At 40.9% G+C, this 23,822-nt stretch overlaps 1 protein-coding gene across 1 annotated transcript in view; it reads right to left on the minus strand.

Annotated features, from left to right (window-relative positions):
* fras1 (Fraser extracellular matrix complex subunit 1) overlaps nt 1–23,822 on the minus strand; it is a 397,669-nt gene that overhangs the window by 105,477 nt on the left and 268,370 nt on the right. Inside the window, exons 29-31 of the mRNA XM_052040656.1 lie at nt 18,486–18,806; nt 7,641–7,803; nt 5,522–5,700 (exon numbers count right to left, since the gene is read on the minus strand). Coding sequence (XP_051896616.1) covers nt 5,522–5,700; nt 7,641–7,803; nt 18,486–18,806 — 663 coding nt within the window. The remainder of the gene's footprint in view (nt 1–5,521; nt 5,701–7,640; nt 7,804–18,485; nt 18,807–23,822) is intronic.

A 23,822-nucleotide genomic window follows, 5' to 3' on the forward strand; every position in this document is an offset into this window, starting at 1 on the left:
GATCAGTATGTGGGCAGATGGAACCAGGTGGGGGAGGGTAACAAGTCTTGGGAGGAGGGATGGAAAAGGTGAACAAAGGGAAAGAGACCTTGGGTGGGAGTGGGAAAGGAACGTTAGAGTGTGGATTACCATTTTCCCTTATCTGTTTCCACCTACAACCCATCAGCCTCTGTCTCAACACTCCTCCCCACCTACCCCTCCCTCACCAGGCTCCATCTGCTCACCACCCCATCTCCCTCCTCATCCAGTTCCACCTATCACTTGCCTGTCTCACCCCTTCCTCTCACTTCTGTGTACTGGCCATCTCCACTCTACACTCTCAGTCCTACTGAAAGGTCTCGACCCAAAACACTGACCATTCCTTTGCCTCCACAGATGCTGCCTGACTCATTGAGTTCTCCCAGCAGGTTTTTCACTCCAGATTCCGGCATCTGCAGTCTCTTGTGTCACTACTAATCAAACCTATTGTGATAGATTTTCAGCCAGCAATAAGTTTCAGGTTCTCTGTCCATTGCAGATACTGCACAATATGTGTTCATGGGTCCACTACCTCTTTTGCACGATTTAATTTATTTTTGTAACTTATGGTAATTTTTATGTCTTTATGTCTTGCACTGTATTACTGCCGCAAAACAACAAATTTCACGACATTTGTCAGTGATAATAAACCTGACTTTGATTCTGATTCAGTTGTGACGTATTTGTGCAATTTAAAACCACTTCCACATGTCAGAATACTTTCACAGAATCAAACACCAAACAGATAATTGATCATAATAGGGCATATAATTTTGTAAAATAAATCATCATCTCAAAGCATTATCACAATATTAATAAAGATACAAGTAACCCCTTTGTAATCACAATCAGATTTATTATCACTAACATATGACATGAAATTTGTTGTTTTGCAGCAGTAGTACAGTGCAAGACAAAGATTACTATAAAATTACAGAAATAAATAAATAGTGCAAAAGAAAGGAATAATGTGGTCGTGTTCATGGGTTCTGATGGTGGAGGGGAAGAAGCTGTTCCTGAATCGTTGAGTTTGGATCTTCAGGCTCCTGTACTGCCTCCCTGATGGCAGTAACGAGAAGAGGGCACGTCCCAGATGGTGAGGGTTCTTAATGATAGATGCCGCCTTCTTGAGGCAGCGCCTCCTGAAGATGTCCTCGATGGTGGGGAGGGTGTGACCGTGATGGGGCTGGCTGAGTCTACAACCCTCTGCAGCCTCCTGCGATCCTGTGCATTGGAGGATCTATACCAGGTTGTGATGCAACCGGTCAGGATGCTCTCCACTGTACATCTTTAGAAATTTATGAGAGTCTTTGGTGACATACCAGATCTCCTCAAACTCCTAATAGCACCACTGGCATGCTTTCTTTGTGATTGCATCAATGTGTTGGGCCCAGGATAGATCCTCTGAGATGTTGACGCCTAGGAACTTGAAGCTGCTCACCCTTTCCACCGCTGACCCCCCAAATGAAGACTGGTGTGTGTCCTCCCGACTTCCCCTTCCTGAAGTCCACAATCAATTCCTTGGTCTTGCTGATGCTGAGTGCGAGGTTGTTGTTGTTGCGACACCTTCAACCAGCTGATCTATCTCACTCCTGTATGCCTCCTCATCGCCATCTGAGATTTTACCAAGAGTGGTGTCATCGGTGAATTTATAGATGGTGCTTGAGCTATGCTTAGCCACACAGTTATGAGTGTAGGGAGAGTAGAGCAGAGGGCTAAGCATGTATCCTGGGGGTGAGCCTGTGTTGATAACCAGCGAGGAGGAGGTGTCATTGCTGATCCGCACTGACTGTGGTCTCCCGGTGAGGAAGCTGAGGATCCAGTTGCAGATGGAGGGACAAAAGCTCAGGTTTTGAAGCTTGGTTATTAGTACTGAGGGAATGACGTGGCTTTGCATTTGGTTGCCAATTTAAATTTGGTGTGAATGTCACTTTCAACAAAATAGAAATTTTTGTTCTAAAGCCTGATCTAGTAATATTCTTCACATAATCATTTATTAAAGAGGTTTAGACATTTTCAGATTGACATCACATTCCTGCATTCCCCACTGTGGCTCAGGTTCAGGTCATTATACATGATTGGAATCCCTGTGGTTATTTGCAATGAAGTCTCTGACCCAGCATATTCCATAACACAGCTTCCATAAAATCCGTTGCTAAGGAGATTGGATTGCAGGATCATTTCACGTAAAATAATAAAATTACTGCAGGCTCCAAGAACTGAACCAACTGGTCCTGCATTTCACCTGGAAAGAAAGTAAACTGGTCTGTGTGGTGTGTTTTACACTGTCTATTCTTCCTTTCCTAGAGGGCTAGATGTTGCTTTAATAACTTTTGATGGTATCAAAACAGAGTTATTGTTCACCCTATTGCTGTTTGTGAAAGTCACATAAGGATTGAAATCTTCAGTTGTAAAGTTCACAGAAATGCATTGTTATATTTCCCTATGCACTCAGTTTCAGCAGGGTGACCTCTGCTGATCTGCTGTTAAGCCCTCACAACTGCCTACACTTAACCCTTCAGGTCTCTTCAGACAGCTCTTAAAGGGACATACTGTTCCAAAACTAACAGACTTCCAGCTGGAGGGCAGTATAGCTTTTGAATGATGGGATGGGTTTGATGAAGTGCTCCCAGGGGATTAGAGGAATCTGGACATGTAGAAGAAGAACAGTGCCCCAAGGAGGCAAATTCTCTATTCATGGAGTCACAAAGACCCTTCAAGGCTTCATCAGGTGCTCCTGTCAGGAGGCTGTCAGGGATGTGCCTGTAAAGACATGAGTGCTGCATTTTGGGGAAAATGCCTGTGTCTGCTTTTTGCCACTCTGGACTGAATAAAAGGTAGATAAAATCACCTGATTACATCTCCTTGTTTGGAGTTTGAGTGATGTTTCGAATACAGAAGTGGGCAACAAACTTTGAAAAATGATGGAGAACAGCAGCAATAGACTGGAAACCTCCTGAAGCCAATGATCCGAAGAGTGACCATGACCCTTCATCACCATGTGAAGAAACATTCCTGGAAAATGTGTGAAGCTGCACTTGAGACAACTGGAGGTCACAGATCTCCATGCAGACAATGAGTGCAGGTTTTGAGTGTTGGCTCTTTAATGGTTTCAGGGAAATGGTGTCAGGAAAATTGAAATGTTCTGCCAATAATTGGGAACTTTCACTTTGCAGAGCTATGAGTTTGAAAATTCTATCACAGATGAATTTTGCAAAGTGCTCTGTTTGAAACTGAAAAGTGCTCATTTTAACGGCAAACAAAATCCTACCAAAATTCAGGAGTCAAATATTCCAACAAACACCAAGACTCCTAGAAATAGCCACAAAATTGCTGTACTATGGGTTAAGCCACCTTTGAATTGCATGGCACCTTTTTGTTTTTGCAGTAAAGTTATTTCTAGGTCTTAATATTATTGCTTGTTTAACAACATTTAAACATACTCACTTGAAGGAACAGCTTTAACCCCCTCTCATTTATTACTTCACCAGTGACGGGCTCGCTCTTAACTTTTAAGAGTAAATTGGATAGATACATGGACGAGAGAGGTCTGGAGGGGTATGGGCTGGGGGCAGGTAGATGGGACTAGCAGAATAATGTTTCAGCACAGACTAGAAGGGCTGAATGGCCTGTTTTCTGTGCTGTAGTTTTCTATGGTTCTAAAACTCACCACACAATAGTTCAATTAATTTGTCCAGCATCATTGTCATGTGACACCCACAGACTTCCAATCTTAATTTTAGCTCATAAACTGTTATTCATCATCTCTGGTCAATAATACAAGTCTGAACCTCTCAGTTGTATCAAATGTACAATTTTCAAAAATCAACTCTCAAACAAATTTACAATGAAATAATTGACTATCAATGAGAACCATCATCAGTGGCATCACATGGGGAATACAAGCAGCAGATTAGGTGATTGCTTTTCAGAAAACCTGCAGTCAACAGGAGTGACCCTGAGTCATGCTGTCTGCCACTTTAAATTCCCATCCCACTCTGACCTACCTGTATGAAGCCTCCTGCACTGTTACAAGGCCCAACAAAAGCTTGAGGAACAACACCTCATCTTCCGTCTGGGTACATTACAGCCTTCTCGATTCAATATCAAATTCTCCAACATTACATAACTTATTCTTTCTTTCTAACTGCATCAGAATTAACCAGTTCTGCCTGTCTTCATTTTGGCTTAGTTTTTCATTTTCTATTAGTATAGTCTGACCTGCTGGGCACAGCCTACAGCCTCACTATTAACAACACATTACACAGACAATGAGGAATTACATGCTTTTAACTACTACTCTAACTGCTATACCCTATCAGAGATATTCCCATTGTTCTAGCCATCCCTCTGCCACTGAAAACTTCCTTGTTTTATCTCTTTTCAGATCTGATGAAGGATCTTAGACCTGAAACGTTAAATATTTCTCTTTCCACAGATGCTGCCTGACCTGCTGAGCATTTCCTGTCTTTTCTGTTTTTATTTCCAGCACCTGCAACGTTTTGATTTTATAAGCATGAGCCCATGTTTAAGCCCCAACCTGTCCTCATTAAGGTGGCAGTATCATATTAAAACATTGCTGCTTGTTTAGTTTGGTTGGTAGAGAATGACTTCTGTCAATTGGCTTCCATTAATAAAAAAAATTGTCTTTTACAAGCACTTTACAACTGAATTCAGCAGCCTGAGAAGAAAGTCAATTGGTCGGGAGGTCCTAGATAATGTATACTAAAGCTTCTACTCCTCATTGCCAATAATTTAGAGCAGTCCTTCTTCCCACTAACTAATTAATTAATTAATTAAAATGATTTTATCCGGATAACTTGCATTGCAGCAGCCATAGAAATGCTCCCATAAAAGACTTCAAAAAATGACATTTTCAGTTCATTTTCAAATGTTCTCTGTTGTTTCATATGTATGACCCAGTTAATTACATGCTGGTGGGTGTGTGAGGAGTGGTAGACTATTTAAGTTTCAATGAAGCCCACTAATTAAATCAAAGACTAATTCCCTAAAAAAAGGCTTCTGCACTTCAGCAAAAAAAGTTAAAACATCAGTGTTAATTTTATTTTACAGCAAGCCTGTCCAAGAATTAAATAAGAAACTTTAGAAGTAATTGTGATGCATTCCTGGACTTGCCCTTGCTAGTCTTATAAACAAACAACCAAAGCATATAAGTTCCAACAAAGGTTTAAAACTGAATGTCTTGTTTAAATGCTGATCAACTTGAATTTCTTACCTTTTCTGTTTAATCTTATTAGAGTTTGGAATAATTTCACAGGAACTTTCCTGGTGTTTTTACACTGAGTTCAGTTGCCGGTCAATTGTTGCCTCCAAAAGCTTGCATTCATACAGCTGGCACAATCCTGACAGGTTTATACTGGTTTTCCAAACCAGATTTAGCAAATTAGCAAACTTACACTGGTGTACACTAGTTATGAGACAAACACTTATAGCAGTTTATAAACGAGTAAAGACACTTAATTCCAAACTTCCATGACAGTACCTGAAACTTGAATGAGTCCTCTGTAGAGGCAATTCCTGAATGTCGGTACCACACTATACCATCATTGAGATCCTGCTGTGTAAATGAGCTTGTAACTGTAGCTGTTTTCCCATCAGGCAGCCTTTGCCACCCATCTGCTGGGCCATCAGCTGGCATTGGCACCATAAGGATCACATCACCTGTTAAGGATTAAAGTTAGTAATAAATGTACAGCAGCAAGTCAAGATGAAATGTGCTGGTGCTACTGAAAACAAAGAGTGAAATTGGGCAACACATTCTAAATTGCGAGTCCCTATAGGACTCAATTTGAATGGTTCAAAAAAAAAATCAAAATGCTGCGCATACATTTCTAATTTGTAAAAAAAATGCTTTAATTTTATTCTGCCCCTCGACCCCGTGAAGTAAAATATGGCTATATAGCCAGCTGGGAACAAAGAGGCTGGTATGAAATCAAAGCCAGCCATTTTCTTCTTCAAACTGTTATCTGTACAACCATAAAATTATTATAGGAAGGATGTGGAAGCTTTAGAGAGGGTGCAGAGGAGATTTACCAGGATGTTGCCTGGATTGGAGGGCATGTCTTATGAGGATAGGTTGAGGGAGCTAGGGCTTTTCTCTTTGGAGAGGAGGAGGATGAGAGGTGACTTGATAGAGGTGTACAAGATGGTAAGAGGCATGGATCGAGTGGACAGTCAGAGACTTTTTCCCAGGGCGACAATAGCTAACACGAGGGGACATGATTTTAAGGTGATTGGAGGAAGGTATGAGGGGGATGTCAGGGGTAAGTTTTTTTACACAGAGAGTGGTGGGTGTGTGGAATGCACTGCCTGCAGAGGTTGTGGGGGCAGATACATTAGGGACATTTAAGAGACTCTTAGATAAACACACGAATGATAGAGAAATGGGGAGCTATGCGGTCGGGAAGGGTTAGATAGATCTTAGAGCAGGATAAAATGTCGGCACAACATTGTGGGCCAAAGGGCCTGTACTGTGCTGTAGTGTTCTTAAAAAAACCCCACAAAATTTATACCAGACAAACCACAAATGCCTCTGGATTATATCATAATCGCACTCATATTCCAACACTGAGACAGACAGACAGGCATACAGATAGGTAGATGGTTAATGGAATATACACAACAGTAAAAAAAAGTGGACTGTCAAAGAATACAGGATTAGTAAAACGTGATGCTCAATGAGAAATAAAAAGGAGTCTTTCCCAGATTAACAAATTGATAGATCAGAGTTGGAAGCTGTTAAGTAAAACATGCATAAAATATAAAAAGAAAGAATGCAAAGGAGCTTCAGTCAGATCAAAGAGCAAAAACTGCAGATGCTGCAAGTCTGAAATAAAAACAGAAACTGCTCCAAATGCTCAGCAGGTCAGGAATATCTATGGAGAGAGAAACAGTACCTGTTTCAGGTCGACAACCTTTCATGAGAACTGAAACATTAACTCTGTTTCTCTCTCCACTGATTCTGCCTGACCTGCATTTCCAGCATTTTCCATTTTTATTTCAGCTTTAGTTAGAGGATGTAAGACTGTATTGCTTTACTACCAAAGAAATGCAAAAGAAACTAGAAAGTTTTTTTAGATGAGATAAAAATGCAAAAGAGCCGAGGCCTTCAAAATTACTTTGGAGTAATTTTGGCTGCTTTGATAAGGTAAAGTAGAGGTAAAAAATTCTACTAGTTGGTGAATCACTATCTGGGAGGCAGAAATCAAAGTCCATTGCTTCAAGTGCAAAGGAAGGGTTAGAGTCTCTTTTCTTAATTATTATGCAGAAGGTTATTAGAGCATGGAATGCCTGACCCGAAACACTGGTAGTAAAAGGACCAATTTCAGTTTTTGTTAGGGAAGCAGGAAAGAATGTGAGATTTTAAAAAATCAAAAGTTTGCAAGCAAGCTTTTCCATTCAACTAATCAGAATGCAATGATAATTTTGTAAGTTTTTTATGACACCAACCAATGCCTCCCAAGACGGGTTGACCTGAAAGTGTTGAGTTAAAACCGTTAATTGTTGACTGAATTCAAGAATCAGGCTATGATGCTCAATATAAGTGTGGAAGGGTCGAATAGAGACATTTGGTAACATTCATAACATAAGCCGTAAACTACCATATTTAGGGGCTTCCTTTGCAGCTACTAGGTTGAAGATGATTCCTGAATCATTGACATCTTTGTCTTGTGCCTTCAGTAGTCTGTTTGTAATCTTTAGTAATCCACCTTCTGGGACCCATCCTGGCAAGTTATTCAGAAGTTGTGGTCCTTTGCCATTCTTCTGGAAAGTAAATTAAGTTAGTTAAAGTACAATACATCCAATCCTGGTGGGACATAGAGTAAGCACACTCTTGGATTCATTGAATAATAATATTTGTCATTCGTCAGTTTCAGGTGGCCGACGTGAAATAAGTTTCAATAGATAAACCAGTCTCTGATACATGTGACATTAAGCTGCAAGTTCAAAACAAAGGACACCAATAAGCCCACCATGTTTTTGCTACAGCATTCTATCCCACTGCCCTACACTTTACCCAGAACTCTGCATCTTCCTCTGTTTAAAAATGTTCGTCCAATATTATTGGTAGTATGTTCCACAAAGTATTTAATATCCAAATTCTCCTCTCCTCTGGCCCCCAAAACAAGGTAAAAGCATTTCCTCCATTCTCTTTCATTACTCCCTGCATTGATTTTAAATCGATCAACAGACTCCTCGGACACTAGAAATATCTTGGTAGTCTCACTTTCGGAAGCTGCCTGTGAAATTTCACTCTTTTGGTGCAAGAACCCTCCTCAGAGGCTGAGATTGCACAGAGAAAGAAGAGCAGAGGAAGCTTTCCTCAGTAAATGTTAGCCCAACGTGTTGCATCCCTGCCAGAGATAACACTGTATTTCTATCTTTGAAATACTGCAATTGCCTTTGCTCTGACTGCTCTGCAGACAGACTCCAGGGACAGCTTTCATGCAAAGTTTACAAACTTGTTTTCTCTCCTGTTCATATTTAACATCAATAACTGGATATTCATCAGGGGAAAAGCAGATAAAATGTACTTTGCTGTGCACATTAATTAATTACTTGACAGGCCTGATTTATAGGACTGTCTCATCATTTAACAATATTCAGTACAGCAAAGTGTATTACGTTACAGCTGAGATAAACAACAACGAACAACTATTCAGACAGTTCACAATAAATGCAAAGTAAGTTTTCAAAATCACAAAACTGTCCTAAGCTAACTCTGAACTAAGTAGGTTGTTAAGAATCAGCCACATGAGTTGATCTGAACTAAGAAGGTAGTTAATAATCAACCACATCAATCCAGGTAGTTAATAATCACCTGCACCAATGCACACTTGGTAAGGATGGCAGATTTCCTTCTCTGGAAGTCATTATTAAGCCAGATAGACTTTTACCACACCAAGCAGTTCCATAGCAGTTACTGAGAATAGTTTTTTTTCCCCCATTTCCAAAGTTATTCAGTGATTCCCCAGCTGCTGCTGTGGGAATTCAAACTCATGTCTCTGGATCAATGATCCTGACTTCTGACTACGAATCCAGTAACTTAACCACTCTCTACTGTACCCTTTGCTAACAATCCAACAATCACTCTGATTCTTTTGTAAACTGCTCCAAGCTCGGTGTAAATTTATCTCAAGAGATGAATAGAACACATGCTGTGAAGCATTTGAATCCTTTTCAATGTGCCTATACTGAAACCACAATATTCCACAAGAATATTGTGGAATATTGTGGTTTCAGTAATCCATTATTCTTCCTGTAGTCACCTGCAGATTGAATAGGGAATAAAGGGTCCTGGAGAGGTCTTGACAGGGTGCATGGGGAGAAGATATTTCCTCTTGTAGGAGAATCTAGAATTAGAGTCACTGTACAAAAAAGGGATCACCCATTTAAGAAGGATTAGATGATTTTTTTTTTCCCTGAGGACCATCAGACTTTGGAATACTCTTTCTCAAAGGGATGTTGAAGCAGAATCTTTGGATATTTTTTAAGGCAGTGACAGATAAATACTTGAAAGCAAGGGGGAGGGGGTTGAAAAGTTACTATGGGTAGATTGGAATCTGCAGTTGACGATATAATCAGATCAGCCATGATCTTATTAAATGGCATTGCTTTCAGAGGCCTAGTGACCTAATCCTGCTCCTAATCTGTATGTTTGCATGAATGAGAATTCAATACATTAAAGAGTCTAATTTACTGTTAGAGGCAACACACTCTACTGCTTTAGGATTATGAATTTGATTTGTTAGTATTAATGGGCTTCTGCACAACTTTTTCCACATTCCCTCAAGCACGTCCCGAAGCAAACCAACCTTGTCCAGTATCCTTTCTCCCCAGTGCCTGCCGACCCACTAGACAGACTAAGGATTCCCACCCATATCCCAGGTGCAGTACACCTGGAAGGGGCTGGAAAGCTAGGCAAGGGTGCAAGCAACCACGTGTGAATTGCTCAAAAACTGTTCCTCTCAGACCTGTTCCACATGGCACTTTCTAGATTGAGTTTGAGTGATTGCTGATCAAGGGTCCTGGCAGACTCTTATTCGGGGGTGGTGGGGGGGGGGGGGGTGGGGAAGGTGTGGCACACTTACACAATTCACTCACTTTAGAGACCTCTGAGCTAGTTGAAGTAGGACATGGCACCATGCTCTTTGAGTAACCGAGCAATGTGTTGCCCCAGGGAATATTTATAAAGGAGGTTAACACATGGAGAGGTTTGGAAAGCCTGATCTGACCTCATAAACTAAACATCACCAAATTGATATTTGCTGCAACTACAGCACATGCCCTCTCAAAGCCTTGTGCAACACAGAGGGAGTGTACGCTCTGCCTCCTCACCTTGTCCCTTGTCCTCAAGAAATGAAGAATCACCCTGGAGAAAAGGCAAGCTCCTTAATTCTAAATATCATTAATGCACTGACAGGTTGTTGAAGGGTCCATCTGGGGTTGGTTACTTCCGGATAATAGAACTCCCAGTACATGCCGCCATGCAGCCTGTGTGCTGCCTTCACACTGCCTCAGACAGAAGAGAGGCCAAGAAACTGGATTGCACGCTGCATGTCTTTTTGCATTGTGTTTCTTGATACAAATGAAAATCAACGACAATGTGTGGATTGCTCAAAAATTGTGACTTTCCTTGCAGAGAAACCCAAAAGTCCACAGTAACGTGTAACAGCATGCAACGTATGTCCAATTGCCATTTCTGCAATTTTCAATGGTGCATACATAATCCGTGCCAGTAACGCTCTTCTGATCTGAGCTTTCAGGGCCTCTACGCCTTGCTTCTGAGTAACTTAAAGGGATCCCAAGGTAATGTTAACAGCCTGACTCAGGAACGTTTCCATTAAGTTAGCCACCTTGGTGAGTTTGCCTTAGGTCTCTGCACTACCCCTCCCACCAACTAAAACTCCAAACAAGCCCCCAACCCTTTCCCGACCAGCCCCCACCGCCACCAACTCATCCAATGACCCCTTATCCTTTCAACCCCCAGCCATCAACGTCGCCCCCAACAACCAATCACAACCCAGCAAAGCAGTTCCCAAGTGAATTGTTACCAAGCCACAACCACTATCTCCACCTGCCTATCAACACCGCACCACACCCACTGGCCTCCCCCCACCCTGCCCGATTGGATTTCCTTTGTGCATTCCACAATTCTTGTATTTAATTATTCTTCAGAATCTGGGCACCAATGGCAATGCCACCATTTACAGCTCATCGCTAAATCCTTGAGAAGGTGGTGGTGAGCCACCTCCTCAAACCCCTATACTGCTGTTGAGAAGGAAGTTCCAGGATTTACCCTCAGTGACAATGAAGGACCATCAATATATTTCCAAATCAGGATAATGTGCAACTTAGTGACGTTCCCCTCTGACTGCTGCCCTTCTCCTTCTTGGTGGCAGAGGTCACACATTTGAGAGGTGCTGTCAGAGTAGCCTGGGCAGGTAACAGAAATGCATTTTGTAGATGGTACAGACTTTAGCCACTGTACAATAGTGGTGGATGGAATTAGCCTTTCAGGCAGTGGGATGCCTGAATAATAAAGTGAGCTCCTTTGTCCTGGATGGTGTCAAGTTTGTTGAGAACCGTTGGAGCTGCACTCGTGTAGGCAAATGAAGACTATCACCTCCTGATTTGTGGCTTGTAGATTGTGGCAAGGCTTTGGATGTCAGGAGTTGAGTCACACATCACAGGATACCCAGCCTCTGACCAATCTTGTACACATAGTATTAATTAGGCTGGCCCAGTTGAGTTCCTAGTCTGTGCTGACCCCCACGATGATAATGATGGGGTGCATGGTGATGGTAATGTGATACGAACATCAAACGTAGATGGTTAGACTCTCTGTTGTCAATGGTAATTGCCTGATGCTTTTGTGGCGTGAATATTACTTAGTACTTATCAGCCATACCTGAATGTTATCCACGTCTAACTGCACATAGGCATGGGCTGGGTCATTTGCTGAGGAGCCACAAATATAATTGAACATTGTGCAATTGCCAGCAACAACACCACTTCTGGTGGTAGTGAGAAGGTCACTGATGAGGCAGCGACAATGTTTGGGCCTAGGACACTGCCCTGAGGACATGGGGCTCGACCTCCAACAACCACTTTCCTTGGTGCAAGGTGTGACTCCAGTCTTTGGAGTATTAGCCTCTTGATATCCACCAACATCAATTTTACCTGGGCTCCTTGTTGACAAGGGCAATCATTTTCACCTCTGGAATTCAGCTCTTGGGGGAACATCTGGACAAGGGCAAGAAGTCTGAAGCCACCTGGCCAGTGGGTGATGTGGACCACATGAGGTACTAAATCAGTCTTGCATAAGGTAAGACAGCCCGTCACAAGCTGCACCAGTACTCTCTACCCCCTTTTTCATTACCTGTTCTTCAATGCATCTACACTATTTGACTAGATACCCACAATACTCCAGCTGAGGCCCAGCCAGGGACTTATAAAGTTCGAGCATGATGACTTTCTAAGTTAAAAACACTATAACAAAATACATAATCTTGTTTCAATACACCAACAGCAAGCTAAATCCAAATCAAAGCACTTGTTTACGATCTCATATTTCTGAATAGAAGTTTTAATCTCCTTTGTACCTTTGAGGGCAATTCTATAATGTCCATAGATAAGTCTGCAAGAGAAAGGAATACCTGAACAAACATTAGTCCTTTAAATTCAGGGGTTAAAGCAGAGATGGCAAACAAGAGGAGCTTGTCTTGTTAGAATCCGGTAACACCGGAAAATTGATTTCCTCCAAACTGCAATTTGAACAAGACAATAGAGCAACAGAGCAGTAGTAGCTCTATTGCTCAAGACAATAGAGCAGTAGCATGAACTCATGTTTCAGTTGGTTTTTGCTGTAGTCCTCTCTTTTTCAGCATTGATTAGGAAAGAGATAGAAAAAAAAATCAAATCTGTGTCCTCCAATTTTCAATCTGTATGATCAGTAGATAGGTCCTTAGTTAGAGGGGAAGAATATGTTTGGCTTTTCATTGAGCTGAACTGTCTCCATGCTGAAATAACTAAATGGTTCTCTTTACACTGGAAACATTAGAAATTAAAGTAGTTGTAATGAAACTTACGAGATTGCATTTAGAATTTCATTTCAAATGCCAAAAATAGCTAATTTGGCACTTGGTCAAATATGTGCATGAAGCTTCAGAACAAGCGGTAAGCAAAACCTTTGAAGACAATCTGTGGTCCCACACATTATGCTGCTAATATTTTTGTATTATAATCACTGCTTTGCAACATTTTATTTCCTGAATACTGTAAAAGTAATGAGGGGAAAAATGGGTTCTAAAATGAGAGGAAGAGTAAACAATATATATATTCTCATTATGGCTGAACAGGGAAGCTTCCATTGCTCAGATATTAAATGGAAAGGCTCGCACATAAAGCCTTCATTCATTCCACTGTTTTCTCCAGGGGCCACCATTTCCAGCTCTGTACCTTGCACTCTACAAAAATTTAAGTCCATTCAAATGTTTGCTGCCTGTTTCCTAACTGATAGAACCCTTTTCACCCATTATCATGATTCTCCCTGACCCACAGTGGTTCCTAATCCTCATAGTCACAGATTAAATCCTGGTCCAACTATGTAGATGCCACAGCCAAGAAAGCTCACCAACGCCTCTACTTTCTCAGGAGGCTAAAGAAATTTGGCATGTCTCCTTTGATACTCACCAACTTTTATTGATGCACCATAGAAAGCATCCTATCTGGATGCATCACGGCTTGGTATGGCAACTGCTCTGCCCAGGACCGCAAGAAACTGCAGAGAGTTGTGGACACAGCCCAGCACATCACGGAAACCAGCCTCCCCTCCATGGACTCTAGTCTATACCTCTCGCTGCCTCGGTAAAGCAGCCAACATAATCAAAGACCCCACCCATCCGAGTCATTCTCTCTGCTCCTCCCTCCAATCAAGCAGAAGATAGAGGAGCCTGAGGGCACATACCACCAGGCTCAGGACAGCTTCTATCCCACTGTGACAAGACCGTTGAACGGTTCCCTTATACGATGAGATGGACTCTTGACTTCACAATCTACCTTGTTATGACCTTGCACCTTATTGTCTATCTGCAGTGCACTTCCCTGTAGCTGTGACACTTTACTCTGTACTCTGCTATTGTTTTTACCCTGTACTACCTCAATGCACTGTGTAATCAATTTATATGTACGAACAGTATGCAAGACAAGTTTTTCACTGTATCTCAGTACAAGTGACAATAATAAACCAATACCAATAAATTCTTATCAATGCTTCATAATCCCTTCGTGACCTTGCTCTTACCCAATCCTGCCACCCTCTGAGATTTCTTGCTTCGATTCTGCCATTGTGCACATCCTTGGTTTTTAATCACTCCACCATGAGCACCAGTGCCTTCAGCTACCCAGCACCCAAGGTCTGGAATCCCCTTTCTAAACCCCTCTTTCCTCCTTTAAGACATCCCTTAAAACCTCCCTATTTGACCAACTTCTGGTCCTCTGTCCTAATATTTCAGCTGTGGCTCAGTGTCAAATCTCGTTTAGCTTGTTCTTTTGAAGCACCTTAGGAAATTTTACTTCCTTAAAAATGCCATATAAATGCAAATTAAATTAATGAGCTAATAAACCATGCTGTTTTGCAGTGTCCAGGTCTGAAACAAAGTTCATGATCTCACTCGTGGTAGTCAAGGACAAGCTATAGTTGCTGGAGACACAAGACACTGCAGATGCTGGAATCTGGAGCAGCACACAGAAAACTGGAGGAATTCAGCAAGTCAGGAAATGGACAGTCGACATCTCAGGTCAAGACCCTTCATCTGGACTGAAAGATAGAGGGGAGATTGCCAGTATAGTCTGTCTCGACCCAAACCATCAACTGTCCATTTCATCCCAGCAACATGCTGGAGGAATTCAGATGCTGAGTTCATCTAGCATCTTGTTTTCTGCTCCAGATTCTAGCATCTGCAGTCTCTTGTGTCTCCAGGAATGTTACGATGTTTTGTGTTCTGTCCATTGAACTAGATATGAAGGGTCCCATTTTCAAAAAAGAACAACTGAAATTTCATGGCCAATTGAGGTGGTTTCTGCTCAATGACAAGCTGATATATGGATTAGGCTCCCTGCTACTGAGGTGGATCAAAAATGTGAATAAACAAGTTTGCACAAATCAATGAGATTCAGGATTATTTATCAGATTCAGAAGGGCACATGCAGGAGAGTGGAGAAGCTGCACACAAGGCTCAATGGATTAACAGCTTCCTCCTGGCTAGAGCTGTTAATATATGAGCCGTTACCCGAGGGGTAAATTGAGGAAAGAACGAACAAAAGGCACTACCCTGATAGTCAAAACATGTTGTGCAATCAGCTTTTGCAGTCGGACCATGTTCCTAAGACTTGTCATTTCAGTTAGTCTTAGTTATGTAAATAAAGATTGCAGCCTTGCACATCCCTTTAATAAATTACAATATTTTATTCCCTAAAAACCCACATCAGCAGTTACACACTCAGAATCTCTCCTTTCACTTTCACTGTGTTACTTTGTTTTTGTTTTGGAATCTCTGGTTATAGTCATCATTCTTTAAATGCACTGGATTATCATGTCAAAATGGGAAGTTACTTTCCAGAAGGGGTTTTGAGAGCAATACCCCTGAGAGTGTCATTATTTGACAACACAGTTAAGAGGAGACACAAGGCACTGCAGATGCTGGAAGATGGAATGACAAACAATCTGCTGGAGGAACTCGGGGGGGGGGGGGGGGGGGGGGGGGGGGAGGGGGGGTGGTCGAGCAGCACCCGAAACATTGTCAGTTCCTATACCCCCCTTCCCCCAGTTGCTGCTTGCCCACTGAGTTCATCCAGCAGATTGTCTGTAGTGACATAGTCAATACTGTTTTGAACAGTTCTCACAGTATCACACAAAAGTTAACTCCAATGTATTAATTAAACTGTCAGCTTTCTATTAGATTAACACTTATAACAGGAAAAATGTGCTAAGTAAAAAACTTGAGGAACAGCACCTCATATTCTGCCAGGGTTGTTTACAACCGGACAGCTTGAACACTGAATTCTCCAGTTTCGGGTAACCTGCTTTGGCTCTGTTCTTTTCTCTCCACTGATCTACCCAGGCCCTCTCACACACACACACACACCCTTCTTTCCAACCCCTACCCTCCTTTCACCCAATTTCATTCCCCTCCCCCACCCACTCCTCTCGCTGGTTCCCCTCCCCTGCTGTTCCCATCTGCCCTCCCCACCTCCCTCACTTGGTTCCATGCTCCACCTTGCTATCAGATTCCATCATCTGCAGCCTTTTGTTGCCTCCACCTATCACCTCCCAGCCTCCGTCACTATTTCCACCCTTCCCTCCTTCATCTGCCTATCGCCCCTCCTCACCTGGATCGACCTATCACTTGCCCCAACCCTCCTTCTTACCTCTTTATACTGACCATTTCCCCTCTGCCCTTTCAATCCAGTTGAAAGGTCTCAACCTAAATCGTTGCCTGACTATTTCCCTCTACAGGTGCTACCTGACCCGCTGAGTTCCTCCAGCAGCTTGTTTTTTTTTGCTCCAGGTTCTGGCATCTGCAGTCCCTTGCCTCCCCAAAATATTATTCAGGGTCATTTACAAGGAGTACGTCAGACAAACACCAACCAGAAATGGACACACAAAAAATTCTGCAGATGCTGGAATCTGAAGCAATACCGGTTAGCTGCTTCAAAATTAATCTTTATGTTTTTTCTATTATTTCAACTGAAAGATTAGAAGTGCCCAAAAGATGAAGTGACCCAGTGATGGAGCAGATTAACAGAAGGTGTCCAGGACAGCCACAATGCCAAATTGGGTCCGTGAGTAAAAATAGGGGGGGGGGGGGGTTTAGCATAACAGGTCTCCACCTCACTTTTCAAAATAAAAACAGATTCTGGAAAGACTCAGTCATCAAGGCAGCACCTGTGGTGTCAATATTTCACGACAATGCTGGCTGGCCTGCTGAGCTTTTCCTGCATTTACACTTTTTATTTCGGCTTTCTGCTCCTTTTTTGTCATTTTTTCCAATCCCATCCACTGGAAAATTGTGAAAATTAAGTAATAAAAGGAAAATTAATTTATCATATTCTCTTGAGATTTAGGTAAAATTGGCAACTGTGAGAGTCAAATATCTCTGGTACACCCACACCCCTTCCTCTGCCAATTTGTTGTGGTGTACATGGTTGACAACTATTGATGCCAAAATGTACAATATGATCTACTAGAAAGTTCAAGCGCCCTTACTATATGGTAACAGGATATGAGACTCTACTTGCAGATTATTAGACATTGAACTAAAAGTGCAGACTATCTTCATATGGTTGAGGTGCCCAATGTGTCATGAGCACCTGATGGAAATGTCATGCAGGTGTCCTTTTATGGCAGGATAGTTGATGGTTTTGAATTCCATCCTGAAGTAAATGCTTCTGCAAGCTGTTGTATTTATGGCATCTATTAAATTTGAGTGGTTCATAAAATATGTAAATAGTTCTAAAATTCACCAACTGACCTTGAGAAATATAAATACAATTATACAGTCCTGGAGCCTCTCAATGCTGTAAAGATCAAGACACACTGTCGAATTTGGACAAACCCAAATTAACTCATACAGGATTTCTCTGGGATAATATCTTTGCACATCTTTGGATGAATATAGAATTTCTGTCACGTTATGGCCCTCATCAACTTTTGGACAACATACCAACCTCAGGCCGATGTCATTTGGCTGTCTTTATACAAGATCAATAAATCATGATTAACTTTTATCTGACTGCCCTATTGCCGAAATTATGCGCATATATCTCAAGGAATCTCTTAGGTGTTTTGTCTTCAACTGCTGAGCTAGATATTCTGATAACAATGTAGTTCGCCGGTACTTTCAAACTCCCTGTTACTTTCTACTTGTAAAAATATGCATGCAGTTTGATATCTGAGATCGTTAGTTATTTGGGGCCTAAAATTTTACCCTCGACAGCAATAGTACTTAGAAGACGGGCTGATTTTGTAAATGGAGTTGCCAAAATGCACATTTGACTGGTATTGTTTGACACTGCCTCAGTAGTGGACTGGTACAATACAGGCGACCACACATTATGAGAGGGTAGTGTTCTTAGAAAATGGTCCATATCGCAATTATCCATATCACAAAGCTGCATGAGCAGAACGTGCATCAAGAAACATAAGTTGAAAAGAAAACTGTTTATTTTTTTCCTTTTTTTTTCACAAATTCCGTGAGAGCAAATTTTATTCCGTATCTCAGATTTTTGGGTAGTGATTTGTGAAATCTGTAAAAGCGAATTTCTGATACCCGAATGGCTATAAGGTGGTGGTCGCCTGTATTGATAACCTTAATAAATAGGATGCACAGCCCCTTCTTCCAAAATTTATAAGCATGGTTTATAAAAGCAGCTTGGGTAAGTACCTTTTCGATAATGTTGATCAGGAAGAGGACATTCAGGACATTATGACCATCATTTACTTGCAGAAGTACTTTGTCAGGCAGGCTGTTTATTCCATTGTGAACATAACGCAGCTGTCCCCTTTCAAGATCTTCCAGTCGGAACGTTTGCACCTCGACATCCGCTGGGAGCAAAATGAGGCGGCCGTGTCTTGGTGAGTCCAAAACCCTTAGTACCACATCGGAGGGATTGTCATCATCTTGAATGTCCAAAACCAGATTAGAAATGGTACCTAATTCACCTCTACTGAGTAATAAGACTTTATTAGTCAGCACATAGGGACCCTGGAAAGAGACAGGCAGCAATTAAAAATCACTTAGCTTTCTGCTTGATGACTTCTTTTGAAAACAATTATGTTACAATTAAATAAAATACAAATTAAAGGTACTCAATTAAATACTTCTGTTAAAATTTTTTGTTGGATAATAAAATATTTTAAAAACACAATATTTAACCTCATTGTTCCTTTACATAAATGACCTATAATTACATTATTTTCAATGTTCTTAAAAAACACTTCATTAATCTTTTCATCAAATTATAGAGGTAATGATCCTGCGGTTTTGAATAGTTTACAGGTTTCTTTTCAGTTAACATAAACATTATACAACTTACAGTCCTGACAGAAGCAAATGCATAAGTACATAAGAGGAAGCAGGAGTGGATCACCCAGCCCCTCAAGGCTGCCTCGTCATTCAGTATGATCATGGCCGATTGGCCCCCAGCCTCATATCCTTTTCTGCAATAGTTCCCCATAGCCCTCAGTTCCCTAATCTTGCAGGGTACACACATTGTTTGGTATGACACAAACTATAAAGAAATCATTCATCAAATTTCACAGAGACATTGCAATTGCACCTTCCACTAAAGGAGAAGTTTTGTATGGAGGAAAGGGAGCCACTTCAATATGTACTTACTCGCATCAATGCACTGTAAATAAACAGAATTTCAATAAATCTTGCTCCCTGCCTCAAAAAATTTTGTGTCCTATGATCAGAACCATCTCTTCCTTGATTTTCACCAATATTCGCATCTCAATGTCAGGGCTTGATTGGGTGGAGTTCAATAGATCAGCCACTGGAAGGGCTTAAACACTGTTATAAAAGACTGGCTTGTTGAGAGAAGGCAAGACCAATAAGATTGGCTTCATTTTTTAAATGGGCAAATTGGGCAGGGTGTAACATCTGCTAAAACAAAGAATATGGATTGATATTGTAGAAAAGTCTGTTCCAAAGCATATCATTTTTTTTCTTGAATATTTATTCAGAAACAATGATTAAATCTTCCATTTCCCTTCCTTTGGACCAGGTATTGCACCTCAAAGCCTCACATATGATAAGAACAGTTTGAGAAAACAGGAAGATGCTCACCTCCAACTGTGCAATATATCAGCCTTGATTTAATTGTTCAAGGAATTACTTGGTTCTGACACAGTTTAAAGAAACAGTAGTTGTGGATCTGTGCCTCAAGATATCAGCAATGTAAATGCACTGAAGCTTTAAGTAAGTGTATTCTTCTTACAGGGTAGTAAGCAGGATGTTGACACAAAGGCACTACAACAACTGAGGCTGGAGGTGACAAGGTGTGAATTAGAAGTTCAGAGGTAGATGAGTTGGGAAAAGCATTAATGAGCACCACAGAGTCATGGATCCCTGCACTTTAATTTCACTTGGAGCAGAGATTGCAGTTGAAACATAGTGCCAGCATATCTGAGAAATGAATGTCAGGATTTCATCCCATGATCACTATCCAGTAGTTCCTGCTGTATAGAGATAACTAAATGTCAGGGTTGTTTGTGATATAGCTCATGTTCAAATACCTGTCACTGCTGGCTGTCTCTGTTCATGCGAGAAATGGCACTTGGATTGTTTGCACTTACGACAATGTATCTCAACAATTTTAAGAGGAAAATAAGAAAACATAAGTGAATTAAAAGGAACAGAGAAATAAGCAACAGGAGAGTTGAGAACACAACAAAGCTGGCATAAGAATACTCTGAATTTGTGTTCAAAGTACTGGCACCTCCTGTTGATGACTACTGAGCACTGCTGGTAACTCCTCATACACATTTACATTGCCTCTGGATGTGACAATTGCAATGCTTTCCAAACTGCCTTCTCCCCGACAAATCCAGATGCGTGATTTAAAACTCTGCCATCTACATCACAATTGTTGTAGCAATGGTGAGTACCCATAAGGATGGTCCAAGAGTACTTGTGGTTGAGGACCAAAAATGGGTGGTGCACAAGCTCTCCGGTAAGCACAGAAAAGACGTGGTTCCGGGGAACTCCATGATTAACTACGTTAATAGGTTTCTTTTTAAGTACCTCATTTTAATTTTTATTCAGATTATGTGTCCCTATACCATTTCTATTATGCATGTTTTGCTAATTCATCTCAAGGTCTTTGATAAAACAGCATCTTCTTCTTTCAGACCATCTTTACCCTGAGGTATAATATGATAAAACTGTTCGAAAAGCATGCACAGCATTTTTCTATTTAGTTCTAATGAAGTTGGATTTACAGAATGAATATTATGAATTATTAATTATCATCAATTTAATTTACCTTTCATAAAAATACCTAAACAAGACACATTGGCATAATGGTGTAATATGTAAATCTATGCGACAAAAGCAGAATAGAAAAGTAGTGTCAGCCTAGAAGTTAATTGCTTAGCTTTTTAATTATTCAGCAATGATTTACTTTGAAGAGCTGACCTATTACAGATGATTCAATAGATGCTAAAGAAAGGGGTAGGACTACAATGGTCACCCTCTACTTGAATTCCAGTCTCTCAGTAGCCTTCTCCTCCAAATCCTTTAAAGGTCAATTTCCCACATTTACAAATCATTAAAAGACACAATGCAACTGTGTGGTGGCCTTGCCAAGGACCAATGTTTTGTTTACCTCCTGTCTACACTGCCCCATTGCGCAAACCAACAAGAAAGAATAACTATGAGGTATCAAATTACTTGTAATATCTTCTTGCAGTCTTGATTTTTTCCATATAGTTAAGCTGACTCACAAGTTATGTGCAATACACAATGTGTGAAAAAAGCCTTTACTATTGAGTACTCAAAGCAACTAGAGATTCTATCATCTTTTCACTTGAATGATTCAGTTCTTCCAAGCCACAATGCAATGTGGAAGAAATTCACTGAAAGCAAAATGATATGGATTTCACTTTCCAAAGACATATGGGTTAGGAAGTTGTGGGCAAGCTATGTTGGCGCCGGAAGCGTGGCTTGTGGGCTGCCCCTGAAACACTCTATGCAAAAGATGCATTTCACTGTGTGTTTCGATGTACATGTGACTAATAAAGATATCTTATGTTATCTTATCATCCCGTGTTTTGGCTATTAGCCCGGTGTTTTGAGTTCACTCAATTCATGGAGTGCATCCAAATTAATCTATCCTAATTGTTATCCAAATTATTCTATCCTAATTCATTTGGAAAATGATTTAATCTTGCAATTAAATAATTTTCCTCTTAATCTGCTTCCTTTGTTAGGCTAGTCTCTCAAGGGGCAATTTAACTGTGTAGCGAGGTTCAGGCAAGCAAGCGAGGTTTAAGGTGACCGCCAAACATGCCTTACCTTGGTGGTTTCAGCCTCAGTTGATTTAATTTCTACTCCCTATCTACACATTGCTGGTTTGAAATAGACGGAAAGAGGCAGCTGAGCAGAAGACATGTACAGTGTTTAAGCAACAGGTGACAGATTGGCTGGACAGCAATAAGGTAAATTGTGGCTGAGATTTTTACCAGGGTTTCTTGGGAGGGAAGGAAGAATAAAATAAATAGTGAAGAGTGAAATTCTGAAATAGAACCAAAAATTGCTGAAAATGAGAAGCAGGTCTCCAACATCCAACAAGGATGATGTCCTTCATTCTCTGTCAGCTGCATATTTGCTAGCTGTGCCTTTTGTGATTTTGTTTTTCTGAGTAAGTAAAAATTGAGAAAATGCATCACATGAATGTTAAATGTTCTGAGATATGTTGGGATGAAGCTGTAAATGTGAAGTTTTAGAGTAAGGTTTGTAAAAAGGCAGCTTCACCTCTTTGCAAAGTTGTCAGAGGAAAGCAATGGCACTGAATTCATGGGTGGATTTACCTTTGTTTTCATCAAGATGAGTGATGTCAGTGCAGTGACTGAAGCCCATGCAATTTCCATTTACTGCCTTCACCTCAGTAATTTTTGTTTAGGAAAAAGCTCTTCAAATGAAGACTGCAGTTCTGGTTTCAAGCACATCATGATACAAGAACGCAGGAAAATAGGAGCAGGAGTAGGTTAACAGACCCTTCAAGCTTGCTCGCCTTTTGATATAATCATGGCTGATCTATGCTGGCCTCAACTCTTCTTCTGAGTCATTTCTTCATACCCCTCTATTCCTCAATCTATCAAGTATTTATCTACCTCCAATTTAACTATTTCTGATGATCCAGCTTCCACCACCCATTGGAACAGAGAACTCCAGAGATTCACCACCCTGTGAGAAGTAATTTCTACATATCTCAGTATTAAACGACTGGCTCCTCCTCTAGTAGTTATGTCCCCTTGTTTGAGACTCCTCCCCTTGGTGAAAACATCCCAACATCAACCCTACCAAACCCCCTTAGGATCTTATATCTTTGAATATGTTTGCCCCTTATTCTTCTGAACTGCAAGGAATACAGGCCCAAACTATTTAGATTCTCTGGGTAAGACAACTCTCCCATCCCAGGAATTAGACTGGTAAATCTCCTTTGTACTGCCTCCAACGTTACTATATCTTTTGTTTTAGGTAAGAGGACTAAAGCTGTACATAGTATCCCAGATGAGGCTTCACCAACACTGTACAATTGCAACAAAACCTATTTTTAAACATTGCAATGGAAGCCAACATGCCATTTGCTTTCTTAATTAGGAACCAAGAAACCACATAACCTTTATTTCCTCACTTTTTACACAAGTTTTTCGTTTTTTTTTCCACAGTACTAAAGTTCATTCTGTCCCTCAATCTTGACATTTGCATTGTGAACGCTGTATTGCCACAGATGAGAACCAAGGTCTCAAGGCAATATCCTCAACATCAGGATCTTGATGTCTCAGTTTGCAGCTCATCCTACAGCAGACAATGGACCCAAGATCAAATGGAAATTGCATTATAATGTGATAGTGATTTAAAGTCAAAGAGTAATATAAAAGAGAAACTCCCATTGTAAAGACTTCCGGTTTAGTGACTTAATAGATACCAATGCGTATATGTTTTTCAAGCAATGGGCTTGCACACAAGACACTCTCAATTTGTTGCTTGCAT

This window comes from Pristis pectinata, chromosome 2 (assembly GCF_009764475.1).
Source record: "Pristis pectinata isolate sPriPec2 chromosome 2, sPriPec2.1.pri, whole genome shotgun sequence".
Classification (NCBI taxonomy): domain Eukaryota; kingdom Metazoa; phylum Chordata; class Chondrichthyes; order Rhinopristiformes; family Pristidae; genus Pristis; species Pristis pectinata.